We start from the raw sequence: 15,622 nt of genomic DNA on the forward strand, positions 1-15,622 counted from the left end.
GAAAAATTCATTCTAGCTTATCACAAAATTATAGAATCTAAATGAATGAGATTTTATTGTAATGTCACCAGTGGCATTGTTGTGTCAATCACTACATGTCTTCTCTCCTTCCCGTTGTGTATTGGTTTTATGTTTCTTTTTAGGAATGTCTGAATCTGAACAGGCTCTCAAAGGTACTTCTCAAATAAAAATACTTTCCTCTGAAGATTTAGAAGGCATGCGGTTAGTGTGTAGGGTAAGATTTTTTTTTCTTTTTTTTCTTGGTTTTGATATGGTGAAGCAATAATATAGGAAGTCAGCTCATTGTGAAGTTTTTATGAAGCATCAAGAGTTGCATTGTAAGATTGTGGCTCTTAGATATAGTAAGATGGAAGACATTAACTGAGAATACTATAAAATGATTAGATGCATCTGCTCTTCCCTATCTTACTTGGTAGTGTGTTATTTTTAAATATAACTATCAGGTAATCTGGCATGATCCTTTTTTCTCTGATCCTTTGTGTTTTGAAATAATGGATAAAATCTTATACCTCACCATTTTATTATTATAAGTGTATATAACAAAATTAATAAGGCTTTTTTATTTGGAGGAACTTTCTATCTGGTTTCAGACCTATTTACTCTTTCCAAAGTTAACAGTGTCCTTTTAATTGCTAAACCTGGTGGCCTTTTCTCAATTCTTACCCATTTTAAACCTCTCTGCAGTTTTTGGTATTGTTCACCACTTTTTTTCTACATACTCTTTTCCCTTTCATGGTACTGCAGTGTACCGGTTTTCCTCCATCTCTGACTGCTGCTGCTGTTGAATCATCATTTCCTGTCACCTAACCAGGCTATCTCTCAAGGCTTTTTTCTGAGTCCTTTTCACTTTTGTCTATTCCTTCTCTTGTTGATCTCATTGGTTTATACTTTTGGACTTGATCTCTACTGAGTTCTAGCCTGACATCACCAGCTGTTTGATGGTCTCAAAGTAAACGGGTCCAAAGTGAAATTTGATATCTTCTCTCCTAAAATTGTTTCCTCACTTCCCTGTTTCTTTTAAGGGTACCACCTTCTTCTAGTCACCCATGTTTTCAATCTCTGATCCATCCTTCATTTATGCCCCATATTTAATCAGGATTAATTAAATTTAATCTTTACAGTTCTACCTTCTCATTTCTCCCCTTCTCAAACAGCCACTAACATAATTTATCCTCAAAAAAAAATTCATCTATCCAAAGCACAGGTTTGACTATTTCACTTATTTGTCTAATAATTTTCTGTAGGTCCCATTGCCTCTGGAACAAAAATACAGTTTTTGAGAGTTTGATTTTTTTACTTCTTTGTACTTATTTCAGATTCTAGTATTCTCTTTATCCATTTCGTGTTCTGTCGCTAGCTCCAGCTGCCTAGAATGGACTCCCTCCTAACTTTTGCCTCTTAAAATTCTTAGCTTGATTCAAAGCTTATTTGGGTGCTACTTCCTCTAGGAAGTCCTTCCTCATTTCTCTAGTTAGAGCAATGAGTTTCTCCCTTCTCAAAGTAAATTTACATATGTGTGTAAATGCAGTATTCATTCTATTAGAATGTAAGCTCCTTGTGAGCAGGGAAAATTTTTCCTTTTATTTTTATATCTCTATAGCACCTAGCACAGTGCCTTACGTGTTGTATGTGCTTAATAAATATTTGTTGAAGTAAATTATTGAGGGATAAAAATCATATTAAGGTTTGGACATACAACAAATATATTGCATTACATCATCTGTTCTTATAGCTAATGTGCTTAGTGCAGGTAGAGTTAATTAATGTATACTTAGTGTGCTATACTAGAAGAACTCACATATAATATTACTCACTTCAGAAATGAATTTCTTAGATGATTGCTCCTTAGATTATCTAGTTATCTTTCTGGGCGTGTAAACATTTTTAAAAATTTTGATTATCAACTTTTTAGTATTTAGTTTATGTGTCAGGACACACACAAACACAATCAGAGATGCAACCTCTAGTAATAAATATATCATTTTGTTTTTAGAAATATGATTACTTGAATTAGTTTCAGAAAGATTAATAAACTTAAAAAAACTAAATCTTAAGTTAATGTCTCCCAATGAAGATGAAAATTAGTCTTCCTGTTTCTTTAAAAAATCTAAGGCAGAGTGAAAGGGATGTCATTTTTATTTCTGTTGTATCATTCTAAATGTGATCTCAATGACTCCTCTACAGCTTGCAAGGGAAGTGTTGGATGTTGCCGCAATGATGGTTAAACCAGGTGTAACTACTGAAGAAATAGACCATGCTGTCCATTTAGTAAGTCAGCTTTACTTTTTTACTGTAAAGTTTATCGTCTTCTTTTTTCTAAATCCTAAGTTAGATGTAACATGAAAGTTATATAATCTTTAAAATGACAGAGAGCTAAAATAATTCAAAACAGCTTTTGACTATTTGTTGGCATTAAGCTTTCACAAATTGTATGTTTTAAGATCTTAAAAACCATCCTCTTTATCACTATCTTAAATAAAAATAGTCAATTATAAAGTAGGATATTTTCAAATAAAAATAAAGCTACCTACACGTGGCAGAAGAGGGTACTTCAGGGGGGCAGCTGGGTTGCTCAGTTGATTGAGAGTCAGGCCTAGAGACGGGAGGTCCTGGGTTCAAATTCGGCCTCAGACACTTCCCAGCTGTGTGACTCTGGGCAAGTCACTTGACCCCCATTGCCCACCCTTACACCTTACACCTGTGAGCCAATACACAGAAGTTAAGGGTTTAAAAAGAAGAAGGAGAAGGAGAGGGAGAGGAAGAGGGAGAGGGAGAAGGAGAGGAAGAGGGAAAGGGAGAGGGAGAGGGAGAAGGAGAAGGAGAAGGAGAAGAAGGTACTTCAGCTTCAGGAACGCTGTGGAAACTGCAAGTTTTTTGGTTTAGCTTCATTTATTGTGTCACTTTAAACATTATAACCTACTATGAAATTTTAAAAAGGGTCAACGGTTTTTGTATTCCTATTTTTAAAGAAGTAAGCTTATCTCTGATTTTGAAATTTTGGTTGAAAAGAAGTTGAGAGGTTGAGTTAAGTACCTCTCTTCTTTTCATCTGAGTTTCTGAATGAGGATCTGGGTTCAAATCCCACCTCTTCTACTTACTAGCTATGACCTGGGACAAGCCTCTTTATCTCTTGCCCCTCAATTTCTTTATCTGTAAAACGAGAGGGTTGGACTACAGTATCTCCAAGGTCATCCTTTCCAGGTCTAGAGCTGTGACATCTTAATCTATAAAGATGAGGGTTCATACTTTAAATAACAATGTAACAATAAGTGGGGTGATAAAATGTCACTCCTTTTAGAGATGACTTTATAGTGCTTTCTTATGTGGTTTTTTACATGTTTTACCTTCAAGAAACCTTCCCTATTCAATGAATTCATGATTCATGGCCTTAATATTTTTGACATTTATCTAAAGATAAATCACAGGCAATGCTCTTATTTCTCTGAAATGGGTAGATATAGCTTCTATCTGGAATAAATAGTTAAATAACTTAACCTGATTATTTCCACTTGGAGCCAAATTCAATAAATACATGTCAACTGTGATCTGATTGGCAAACACCCTCAATGTTACTCCCAGATTGTGAAAATCACCATAGGATCTTCTGCCTGATGACTTTGTCTTTTTTTGATTCTGACATTCTGAATTCATGACATTAAAAACATTTTTAGATATCTATCTATCTAGAGAGATAGATAGATGTTTAATATTGCTTTTGTTGCCAATATATTCTTTCCCCTTCCATGCCCTAACTAACCAACAAATGACCAATCCTGCAGTTATATGTGGCCTTCACTGCCAATAGCTATCCAGCTCTGCCAAGAGGCAGAGATACTGCCTCCTAACTCTTCTTTGGAGCCCATCTTGGTCATTTGGCATTTTGTATCATTTGGTTTTAATTGTTCTGTTGTTGTTAGTCATGATGATTATTCTCCTGAATCTGTTTTATAGCCTTTTACATAACCTATTACAGGTAATAATTTTTTTTCAAACCCATACCTTCCATCTTAGAGTCAATACTAAGTATTGGTTCAAAGGCAGAAGAGTGGTAAGGGCTATGCAAAGGGGGTTAAGTGACTTGCCCAGGGTCACACAGCTGAGAAGTGTCTGAGGCCAGATTTGAACCTAGAAACTCCCATGTCTAGACCTGGCTCTCAATCCACTGAGCCATCCAGCTTCCCCCTATAAAAATATTTTCAATGGTTTGGATTGGGATTTTGTGGGGCTGTTTTTAGTTATTCTGAACTTGACAAATGTTCTCCCTCCTCCATTCTACCTACTAATGTCTTTGTTTTCCTTTAAGTCCCAATGAATATCTCATCTTTTAATGGAAGACTTCTCCAACCTCTCTTAATTCTAGTGTCTTCCCTTTGTTAATAATTTCCTATTCATGTTCATATTTTACCTATATGTTTGCATGTTTTTTTTTTCTTCATTAGATAATGAGCCTCTTTAAAGGCAGGGTTTGCCTTTTGCATATTTTTGTATCCCTAGCACTTAGCATAGTGTCTGGCATATAATAGCTACTTAATAAATGTTTATTGATTTACAAACATCAAAAACCACATTTTTATTTCTTATAATGTAGTAGTATTCCATTCCATTAATATGATATAATTTGTTTAGCTATTCCTCATGCTAATAGAATCTACCTTATTCTCAGTTCTTTGCTATTTTTTAATACTATTACTATATTTTGTTATGTAGGGGATCTTTCTTTTTATCATGAACCTCCTTGGGTATGTACCTAGCAGTGGAATTTCTAGATGAAGGAATCTAGGCGTTTTAGTCACTGTAGTAACATAATTCCAAATTTCCAGAATGGTTGGTTTATGAATACATGTCATTAAATCTTTTTATAAAAATAGAGAGGGGTATCACAGTCCAATGGAAAGAATATTTGATGTGGAGTCAGAGGACCTGTATTCAAATCCTAGATTTTTCAGTTACTGCTTATGTGATATTGGGCAAGTCATAACACCTCTCCAGGCCTCAGTTTTCTAATCTGTGAAATCAAGAATTTGAAGTTAGTCTCTGCCAGCTTTAAATCTGGGATGCTATGAACTTAAGAGTGATCTTAAAGCACAAGACTACTGAAATAGCAGCAGTTACTTTGAACTCATATAGATAGTAAGTTTGAATGATTACAGAGGTGCTGATTATGTGTGATTTGTCCTTTTTCATATTCTAAATTATTTTTCCTTCATATATTTTTAAATATTACAGGCATGCATAGCAAGAAATTGCTATCCATCTCCACTGAATTATTATAATTTTCCCAAGTCATGTTGTACTTCAGTGAATGAAGTGATCTGCCATGGAATTCCAGACAGGAGACCCTTGCAAGATGGTGATATTGTTAATGGTAGGGAATATAAAATTATGACTTCTCCACTGAGAAAATCACTGAAGCAAGAATGAGATCTCATATGGTGGGGGAGAAGGGTAGGGTTATTACAAATGGATGAACTGAATTGTTTAGCCCTGACTGTTTCTCTTCACCTTTAATGTTGTTCCATTTCAAAAATTGGGGTAGTAAAAGGCCACACTTTTTAGAAATGCTTTTGTAATAGTTTGCTTACATGGTGCTTACATGCTTACTTTTAGGAAATCCTCACTGTTCAGTGAATTCATAAATCATGGCTTTAAATGTTTTTGACATTTTGTTTTTGAGTCCCTATTGATAACACTTTTATATTCCTTATTCTTAAAGCATTACTTCAGTCATAGCAGCCCAGAGGTAAACAAGTCATTGTGTAGTGCCAAAAAGAGGGAAGGATTTTATTAATGGTGCAGTATAAGTAGCATTCTGCATCTCTCCATCATCTACTTTTAGAACATATTCCCTTGTGCATGACTGAGTGAGCTTCCTGGGTGAAAAAATATAGCATTTTAGTCGGTTTCTTAACATAATTCTAAATTTTCAGATTGGTTGGTTTATGAATTCATGGCACTTTAAAGATTCTTTTATCTTATATAATGGACATAGAGAGGTAACCTTATTTTAGTATGGTTGTTATATTTTAGCTTCAAATTTTTTCACTCTTTTTCTAGTCCTGTCTTATAAAATTCAAATCTTGATGGCTGAAAAATATCCCCTTTCCTGAAAAATGATGAGCTAGCCAGTGGCATGTCTGAATGATTACTTCAGTTAGCACTGATGTTTTCTTCTTACCTATGCTACTGTTGCCTTAGGAGAAAGAATTTTACACTAGATGGATGACAGTTTTTTAAAGCTTTGTCATTCATTTGGAGTATGTAGCAACTTTTTTCTTTTCCATTAAGGATCTTTGTCACTAAAGCAAAGTTATAGTTCTAAGAGGAAGATGTGATATGTTAATAGTGTGGGTTTTTTCTTCTTAGTGGATATCACTATCTATCGAAATGGTTATCATGGGGACCTGAATGAGACATTTTTTGTTGGAGAAGTGGATGAAAGTGCAAGAAAGCTGGTCCAGACAACTTATGAGTGTCTCATGCAAGCAATTGATGCAGGTGAGACCTGGTGGCAGTAATAGCTGATTACAGTAGTTATGTGCTGACTCCTTCCTTGCTCTGAGCTTCTCAACCTATCATCTCTGCTTGGACATGTGTATTGGAGAGTTTTTTGGATACCTCTTTGAGAGAAAGCTCTTCCTTACTCTGATATGTAAACTCTGGCTCATTCTGGGCAAATATGTAAACCATGGGCCTCATTCTGCTGGGCAAAGAAACATGCCCCTTGATTTCCTCTTTCTCATAACAGTGCTTGAAAAACTGAGTCAGCTCTCATATTCTTTCTAATTCTCCAAGCCAAACAATCCTGGTTTTCTCAACAAGGTTTATCCTTCTGTTCAATTGCTTTTAGACATGTCTTAAAATGTTCCCCTATTGCTACTAAACAAAATTCTCCAGATGTTTACTGCCCTTGAGCAGTACTCAGTGAGACTATTAATACCCTAATTCAGACTCTTGATTTTATTGAGTTAAGGAATTCCTTAGTTAGATAGTAAAAAGCTATCAAGACAGATTAGTACTTGTACTTCAGTATGTAGTCTTTACCCCTAAAACCCTCATTTTTTTTGTCTTAGTAATAACTCTAAGACAGAAGAACAAGGAAAGGACAGCCAGGGTTGAATGACTTGCCTAGAGTCACACAAGTAAGAAAACATCTGAGATCAGATTTGAACCAAGTCCTCTAGACTCTAGGCCTAGTGCTCTATCTACTTAGTCTATCCATTGAGTCACCTAACTGCCCTCTTCAATATGTAGTTGCTTGGGAGCACTTAGAGTTTAAATTGCTTGATTGGTCACATAGTTGAGATGAATTCAGGTCCTTTGTATTTTCTAAGACTTGTTATCTTTCTACAGCTGATCTTCCTTATAACAAAGAAGAACATTAAGCAAATCAAAATAATACAGCATTATTTACAATCTAATCCAGTAAAAGTTTATTAAGTGCTTATTTGTGGCAGCGAGGTGATGGAGTAGATGGAGTGCTGAGTCTTGAGTCAGGAAGATTCATCTTTCTGAGTTCAGATCTGGCCTCAGACACTTACTAGCTAGGTGACCCTGGACAAATCACTGAAGTCTGTTTGCCTTAGTTTCCCCATTGTAAAGGATTAAAAATTAGGGTTTGGTTGACTGAATATTAAAAGTTTTGGTCACCATGGAAATGAATAAATATCAATTCCTAATGAGAAAACCTCAAGTCAGAATGACTTTTATGGTAGTTTATTTACAAATGAGAAGAGAGAGAGAAAGTAAGTAAGAAAATTAGAGAGAGGATAAGGTAAGATAATTAACACACTAAATAATTTGCCCCAGTTTCTGGCTTAACCCAGGCAGGTCTAACTAGTCCTCAGTCAGAAAAGGATCAGCCTTGAGCCGAGGGCTGAGGGCTGAAGGCCAGGGATGAATGAAGCAAAAGCTTCGGCCATGAAGCCTTTCTTGAAAGGAGAGTTCCTTTAGAGAAACCCAGGAAAAGCCAGTTTTTGCACTTAACACGTGTAGTTCTAAGAGAGAATTTTAAGATCTGTCTCACCATGTCCAAAGTCCTAGACAGACAGCCATAGCTTCTTTCAGGTCCAAGATAGGAACAAGAAGAGAGTTACAGGAAGTTGTCACTCCTTTTTAAAGGCGCTTCTTTTGTGCCACTTCCTGTGTATTCCTTCTAGTTTATGTGTCTACTCACAACAGACGCTTTGCTTAGGACTGCTTAGGGGGCAGTCATTCAGTTCTGATTTGTCACCCACTTTTGCACATGTGGGTTACAGGTTTCCCCACTTGTGAATTAAGTGGTGGTGTTTACATATTTGGTGATTAAATCTAAGAATGGCAGGGTAGAATTAATTTCATTATCACACCATCTGTAAAATGAGTAAAGAAAATGGCAAACTACTTCAGTATCTTCACCAAGAATATGAATGGTCAGACATGACTGACGTGACTGATAGCAACAAAATTGCTATACCAGAAGAAAGTACAATTATGAACAATTTATAACAGCACAGGAAGTTTTAAGAACTGATCCAAATCTACATTGAGGACAACCAGGAAAATATTATCCACAATAAGTATAATGAGTATAATGATGTAAATGAGAAGGACACAAGGGAGTGCTATGGGATTTTAATGACTGAGCTCATCCCTAAAGGTTATAAAAGAACACCTCCCATCCTTCTTACAGAAGCTGGGGAAAGTAGGCAAAATATTGCATTGCTGTGTTGATTTAATTTCTGTTTTTTTGTTTTGTTTTGTTTGAACAAGGGATGACTTACTGGAAGAAAGAGGAGAGGTGGAGAATTTGGAAATGAAAATTATGTAAAAACATAAGATATCAATAAATTTTTAAAGGGGCCAATGGGAAATTTGCTTATTATACTCTGATATGCTCCAAATGTGACCTAGGCTACCACAAAGCAATATTAGAAAATCTTGATTTCTGCCTTCCACTGCAGCAGCAGTTCTCAAAGTGGGACCTCTGCGCCATTCTTGAGAGCTTTTTAGGAGATCTTTGGGATCAAAATTACTTTCACAATAATATCAAGATGTTTTCATTTCCAGTACAATACTTATGGTTAGCTAAAACCCACAAGAGCTTTTTGGAAGGGCCAGAATAATTTTCAAGAGTATAAAGGGCTCATGAGAGCAAAACATTTGAGAATCATTGTTGCCAAACATTCACTGCTAATGAAAGGACTGAAAACGGCCCTTCAGGATGCTGAGGACCTTTACTTTAAGCCTATTGGTCTGGGTCTCTGATAGATTGCCTGGCATTCTGTTCCTGCCCATAAGATAAGAAGAGGTGCCCTTATTTTTGAATCTTTTGAGTACTATTGTGAGTTTTTTCTTAGTAAAATATAATTTCCTTTGTAGTGAAACCTGGAGTTCGGTACAGAGAGCTGGGAAACATCATTCAGAAGCATGCCCAAGCAAATGGTTTTTCAGTTGTTCGAAGCTACTGTGGACATGGAATCCATAAGCTTTTCCATACAGCCCCCAATGTACCACATTATGCCAGTGAGTACCATACATGAGCTTGAGGTATTGGATATTGAGTCAACAAATTTTGAATGTCTACCATGAATGAATGAATAAATCAATTAGTGAATTTAATTATCTGTTGTATACCAAGCACTGTGCTAATCACTGAGGTTTTAAATTTTAAAAGCTCTCAAGGAACTTTGTTGTTTTTGGTTGGGTGTCCCTGTGTATGCTGGAAGAAAGTCATCAATAGAGTATAGGCTATAGAATTTAGAAAAACTTATGTTTTTACTGTCTCTTCCCAGAGACAAACAGTCAATTTTTTTGTTCTAGTGGTTTGTTTGTGCTTCTATTCTTCACATATGCAGCAGTAATTGGGGACATTTTCCTTTGGACACATTGAGCAGAAGTCACCCACCTCATACACATATCTGCTGTAACCTGGGGCCAGGGCAGTTTTATTTCTTTCTAGTTCAAAGGTTCAGACTCGTGTTGGTTCATAAGAGGGTTTCTATAGCTAATTTGGGAATGAATCTCTTGAAACTCATCAGGGGTGGCCCTCAAACGACAGATGTGCAAAGTCTGGCATTTTGATCTACTCAGCCTGTCTTTGGTCTGCTGTGGGAGCTGTTGAGAACCAAAGTTCTTCCCAACCGTCCACCCCATATCACACACACACCCAATAAGACATTAGAAGCAGGCTTAATTTGAGTTTTTCCTACTGAGCAATCACCCTCCTATAATTCTGTAGGTGATTAGTGTTATGCTAAGAAAGAATACATTTTACATGCCAACAAATGCCTTTTCTAAGGTCATCTTGTATAAGCATAATTTTTCATTTTAAAAAGTCTTTAAGAAGTTTATTGGATCCCTGTGTTTTGAACATTAGAAAAATAACAATTCAGATTGAACACGAAAGCCATTGTTGGTTCCAGATGGCTGATGTTAGAGCACACTGCCTTCTTTGGGATTAGTAGATGGTGAATAGAATATTGCATACACTAAAAACTCCAGTTACCTTGTTGTACAGCTTCTCATAACTACTTTTCTCTTTGTTTTAGGGGGAATACTTTGAAGGGGGAGGAGGATGTAGTTTACTAAAAAATGATAAAGGCAATAAAGTGGAATAGCTAAATTTTAAATATGTATTTTTAATATTTCTAAAAAACTGGGAAAAGTGCTTCATAAAACTTATAGTGCTATGCATTGTAATGTAAGCTTTTACAGTGTAGCTAGGGATACAACACAACAGGAGAAGAGAGTGCAGCATTAGGAACTCACATGAGTGGTGTAGACAGATGACTTAACCTCCCTATGCCTCACTTTCCTTATCTATAAAAGGAGCTTGGGCCGGGTGGCCTCTGAGGCTTTTTCTATCTAGATCTCTGATTTTATTATGCTCTATAGAGATTCAGAGAATGGGCAGATTGTCAGGGTCAAAAAATTAGGCTGGGAAGATTTGGAGAGTATGGATTTTGAGACATGAAAGATATTACTATTTGAAATAGTTGAGAAGATGGAGCAGGTGGGGGAAACAACATGTGCAGAGTCTTAAGAGTTAGGCAGGCCACCCTCCAAACCTGTTTCCTTACCTCTAATGGATTAGCGTTGGACTAGATAATTCCTGAGATTTTCTCTTAACTCATAAGAAAAAATTCATCAAAAACCATTTATTCAAAAACAAAAAAGCATGTATTATTGGGGGCAGCTGGATGGTTCAGTGGATTGAGAACCAGGCCTAGAGAGGCAGGATGTCCTAGGTTCAGATTTTACCTCAGACACCTCCTAGCTTGTGTGACTCTGGGTAAGTCATTTAATCCCCATTGCCAGCCCTTGCCACTCTCTAATACACAATATTGATTTTAAGAAAGCATTTATTGAGTACTTACTGTGTCCTAAGCATTGTGCTAAATGCTGGGAATGCAAAGAAAAAGCAAAAATAGTTCCTACCTTTAAAGAATTTGAATTTACTTGTTGGAAACAATGAATATAAATGAGTATGTGCAAGATAATTACAGAGTAGTTAGAAGCCACCTTAGAGAAGCTAAGGGGTTAACTTTAGAGCTACACTAGCAGTTAAGAGACTAGAAAAACCTAGAAGAAGTGGTGTTTGAGATGAATCTGAGAATTCTAAGAGTAGGAGATTGAGAAGAGTATTTCTTGGTAGGCAGATGGATTGTAGAATGTGCATGAAAGGAAGTAGAATTGAAGAAGACTGGAAAGAGGAAGGCTTTAAATGCAAGCCATTGGGAGCGTCTTAGTTTGGGATGCAACCAACCCTTTAGGAAAATCATGTTAGGCTCTGAACAGGACAGTTAAGAGTGAGGAGAGACCTCAAGCATGGAGGTCCAGTAGGAGGCTTTAGGCCTTTTTATTTTCCAGGTAAGAGGTAATGAGGACCAGAATTAGAGGGGTGTCTATATGAATGGAGAGAGAGGGATATAAAATGTGACAAAGGACAGTACAAAATTTGGCAATGGATTGGGTATGTTGGGTAAATTAGAAAGGAATCAAGGATGAAACCAGTGGTGAGCCTTGGTAATTGGAAGGATGCTCATGCCCTCAGTAGTAATAGAGAAATAAGTAGGAAGAGTGGAAGGTATGAGAGGAAAAGATCAGGAGTTCTGTTTCAGACATAATAATAGCTGGTCTTTGTTTATGTAGTGCCTGCTATGTGCTAGGCACTTTACAAATATTAGCACATGAGTCTTACAACCACCCTAGGAGATAGGTGCTATTATAATCCCAGTTTTGCAGTCGAGGAAACTGAGGCAAACCAGTTCAGTGACTTGCTCAGTTTTGAAATGGATCTTCTTGACTCCAGTCCTAATGGTCATATTTATTGACACATCTAGCTGCAAGAGTGATAGCTTGCACTGAGAGATGATAGGATGGGGACAGGGGGATAAAGAGAAGATTTAGGGGGATTAAACCTAGGGAGGTGGAAAGCTAAGATAAAGAAATTTTTTTGGACATGGAATTTGGCAAGGTCAAGGATATCATCATCCTAGGGTCCAGCTGAGATAAAATGGAGGAGCGGTTTATGAGAGTTGAATTGATTGAAAATTTTGGAAATTAGAATATGTGAGATCACACTCTCATGTATGTAGAGGTCCCCTAGAATGAGAAATGGGTTGGGATGACATGAAATACTGTGAACTAGATAGTAAACTCATTAGGGAAAGAGGGGGGGAATCTTTAGGAGGCCTTTGAATAGTGGCTATCCTATCTGGATTGGGTGATAAAATTGCATTGAAGGACCCTTAAAAGGAAGGAGGTTGCCAAATTATGGTGTAGGAGGAGAGTCTAAAAGTTGAAATGGGAAGAGTAAGGAGTATTTTGACTCTATCAAGATCAGCAGATTGGCGCTTATAAATAGTACTTGAAAGGTGGCCAGAGAGACAGTACCATCAAGAGGGAGATTGAGGGTGGCAGAAACAAGAGATGAAATGGTATAAGATGAGAGAATTAATTAATTACTTAAATAAGGAATAAGAGTTGAAGAGGTTCCAGTGTGATGATGCAGTTCTGGAGTAGGATATTATTGGGACAGTGTTGAGGAGTCTGGAAATGAGGGAGCAGACAGATGAGATTAAAGAGAGGGGTTTGTTTTCTCCATGTTCGTATCACATGGATGGGGGGAAGTAGGAGGGAGTTAGTTCTTTGTTAACCATTGGGGAATGATACCAAGCAGAGTAGTAATGATGTACACTGCTGAACCTGCCATATTGCTATGACCTAGCAGGTATCAGGAAGCCTTCCTAATAGCAGGTGTGAACATTTAGTAAGGAGTCTGGATATGATTTAAACCTTTCTTCCCTGATTCCTACCCCTACCTCCTACAGGGCCTGGCCTTCATTGTACTTTCTGTCAGGAGGCCTACAGCCTATCAGAGAAGCAAAATCCTTGATTCCTATGTATTTGATTTTCTTAAAACTATTTGTGAAGTTTGCTATAGCAAAACATCAGTCAGCTTCTTATATTTCTAGGAGCTAATGATAGAGCAAGAATTTTCAATAATCAGCAATAACTAATTTTTAAAGATAAGTCCATGAAAAGAAAAATTGTGTTCTTATTTATAAGTACCTCCCTATAAGCACCTTGTAGGTCATTCTTTACCTAAGCAGGGAGGGATATATGTACAATGTGCAGGATTTCCCTGGGGCCCCTCTAGTCTTCCTTTTTAAAAATAAACAAAAACAACTAAACCTACTCTAGATGAGGAATTCTCTTCACCAGCGGTGATACCATGTACTCTGCAAACTTAATCTTTTTAAGTTTTGCCTGGGACCCTGAGAGATTGCATAACATAGCTAGAATGTATCAGAGCCAAGGCTTGAAGTCAGGTTTTCCTGACTCCTTGCTACTATATATAGTGCCTCTGTTTGCTTGCTGAACTCTGCCTTTTCTGATTTTTGAATGATCCCTGGATGGATACAGTTGGGTGTATATGTTACCTTTTGCCTTCCTGCTCAAATGAAGTCATTACTGGGCAGGAGTTAATAATACTAGCTTATATTTGCATGAACACTTGACAGTTTTGAAAGGGCTTTCACAAACACTCTTGAAGACTAAGAAACTGAAAAACAGAGGTGAGATGGCTTGCCCAAGGTCACAGAGCAAGTCAGTAGCAGAACCAAGCCTTGAACAACACAGTGCCTGACTGTATTATCTTACTTGCTAGTTTGCCACTTCCCAGGCTGCCTACCCTACATTTGCATTTTCTTTTCCTTTTTTTACTGTATATGCAAAATTCAACATGTTACTTTCAGAATGTCCTAACTTTTCTCATATATTCACATATCTAAGAAAAACTGGTTGTAAAGTCCAGAAAACCTAATCTTACTTGGAGGGCTATTAATAAGCAACTAAGATAAAAGGTGAAAATACCCATCAGGTTCTTATGATAGCCAGAAAGTAGTAGATGAAATCATGTATTTGCTTTGCCATTGGTAGTTGTTACGACAGACTAGCTTCTCTTCTGTCCCTAGAATAAAAAGAGATTCTTCAGCTACTTTTTGGCAATACTTTAGAAATCACAGGTTTTTAAACTAATATTTTATCTTTTAAATAGAATTTAAAATCAAGAAACACACAAAGCCATTAACATAGAATAAAATCAGATGCCAATAGTAGTAGTCCCCATTTTGCCATTCTTCCTTTAAATAAAAAAAAGGATCATCCAAACAAACCAAATACAAAGGCTATTTACTCTCTAAAAATGGAAAATAAGGATAACTTGTTTGGTCTAAATTATTTGTCCCATTCCCTTTTATAACTAGATAGTGAATGAGGAGTTATCCTTGGTCCCATAATCCAATGAACACTCTATTTCTCAGAGATGAACAATATATTCTTTTTTTTCCAGGAGAAACCATGCATATGTAAAATAAAGCATAAGAATTCTTTGCTGTTTTGTAAATGTACTTTTAAGTAGTGAAATATATTTGGAGAAAAACTACATCTAAAGAATGGAATGAAAAATTAGCTTAATGGTCATTGATATAAGTATACGATGTTTATTTTCATTCTTTTCCCCCAGTGTTTTGCTTTATAAGCTAAGACTTGAAGAGGATTTTTTTTTTTTGAGGTGGGGCCAAGAAGAGGGGAAATGCTGAATCTTGAGATTTATTTATTTGTGATTTGTATTTTTATTTCAGAAAATAAAGCAGTTGGAGTGATGAAGCCTGGTCATGTATTTACAATTGAGCCCATGATCTGTGAAGGTAAGGAAGAACAAATATACAATAGTTCTTAATTAGAGGATGGCACTTTGATTTTTTGGTTGGTAAATTGCAACCATGTTTCCACCCTTCTCTTTGTTTTGATTTCTTGGCCTCTACTTTGACTTTGTGCTTAATTTTTATTTAGAAACTCAGAAGAGAAGAAAGATTTGGTTAGAAAGTAGTTACACTACATATTAATATCATTAGGAAAAATATTTTCCTATCAAAATCACCTCAAGAATTGCTAGGATTCAGGCTTGTTTCAGTCCTTAAGAGACAGTAGCCATAGGCAGGAAGACTTGTGGCGGAGTTTTTTGCATGTGTGACCCATGTTTGAGGGTCTCTAGGAAAGGTTGGTGATCTCTGTGGTGGCTGAGGTGACCATGTTCTATGGGGCTGGAGATTTGGGA

The 15,622-nt window shown here is 36.6% G+C and overlaps 1 protein-coding gene across 1 annotated transcript in view; it reads left to right on the forward strand.

Annotated features, from left to right (window-relative positions):
• The window catches only part of METAP1 (methionyl aminopeptidase 1), a 70,888-nt gene that overhangs the window by 41,369 nt on the left and 13,897 nt on the right, over positions 1 to 15,622 (forward strand). Inside the window, exons 5-10 of the mRNA XM_044682440.1 lie at positions 144 to 235; positions 2,206 to 2,289; positions 5,248 to 5,386; positions 6,385 to 6,516; positions 9,379 to 9,522; positions 15,147 to 15,212. Of these exons, the coding sequence (XP_044538375.1) occupies positions 144 to 235; positions 2,206 to 2,289; positions 5,248 to 5,386; positions 6,385 to 6,516; positions 9,379 to 9,522; positions 15,147 to 15,212 (657 nt within the window). The remainder of the gene's footprint in view (positions 1 to 143; positions 236 to 2,205; positions 2,290 to 5,247; positions 5,387 to 6,384; positions 6,517 to 9,378; positions 9,523 to 15,146; positions 15,213 to 15,622) is intronic.

Source organism: Gracilinanus agilis, chromosome 6 (assembly GCF_016433145.1).
Source record: "Gracilinanus agilis isolate LMUSP501 chromosome 6, AgileGrace, whole genome shotgun sequence".
NCBI lineage: Eukaryota > Metazoa > Chordata > Mammalia > Didelphimorphia > Didelphidae > Gracilinanus > Gracilinanus agilis.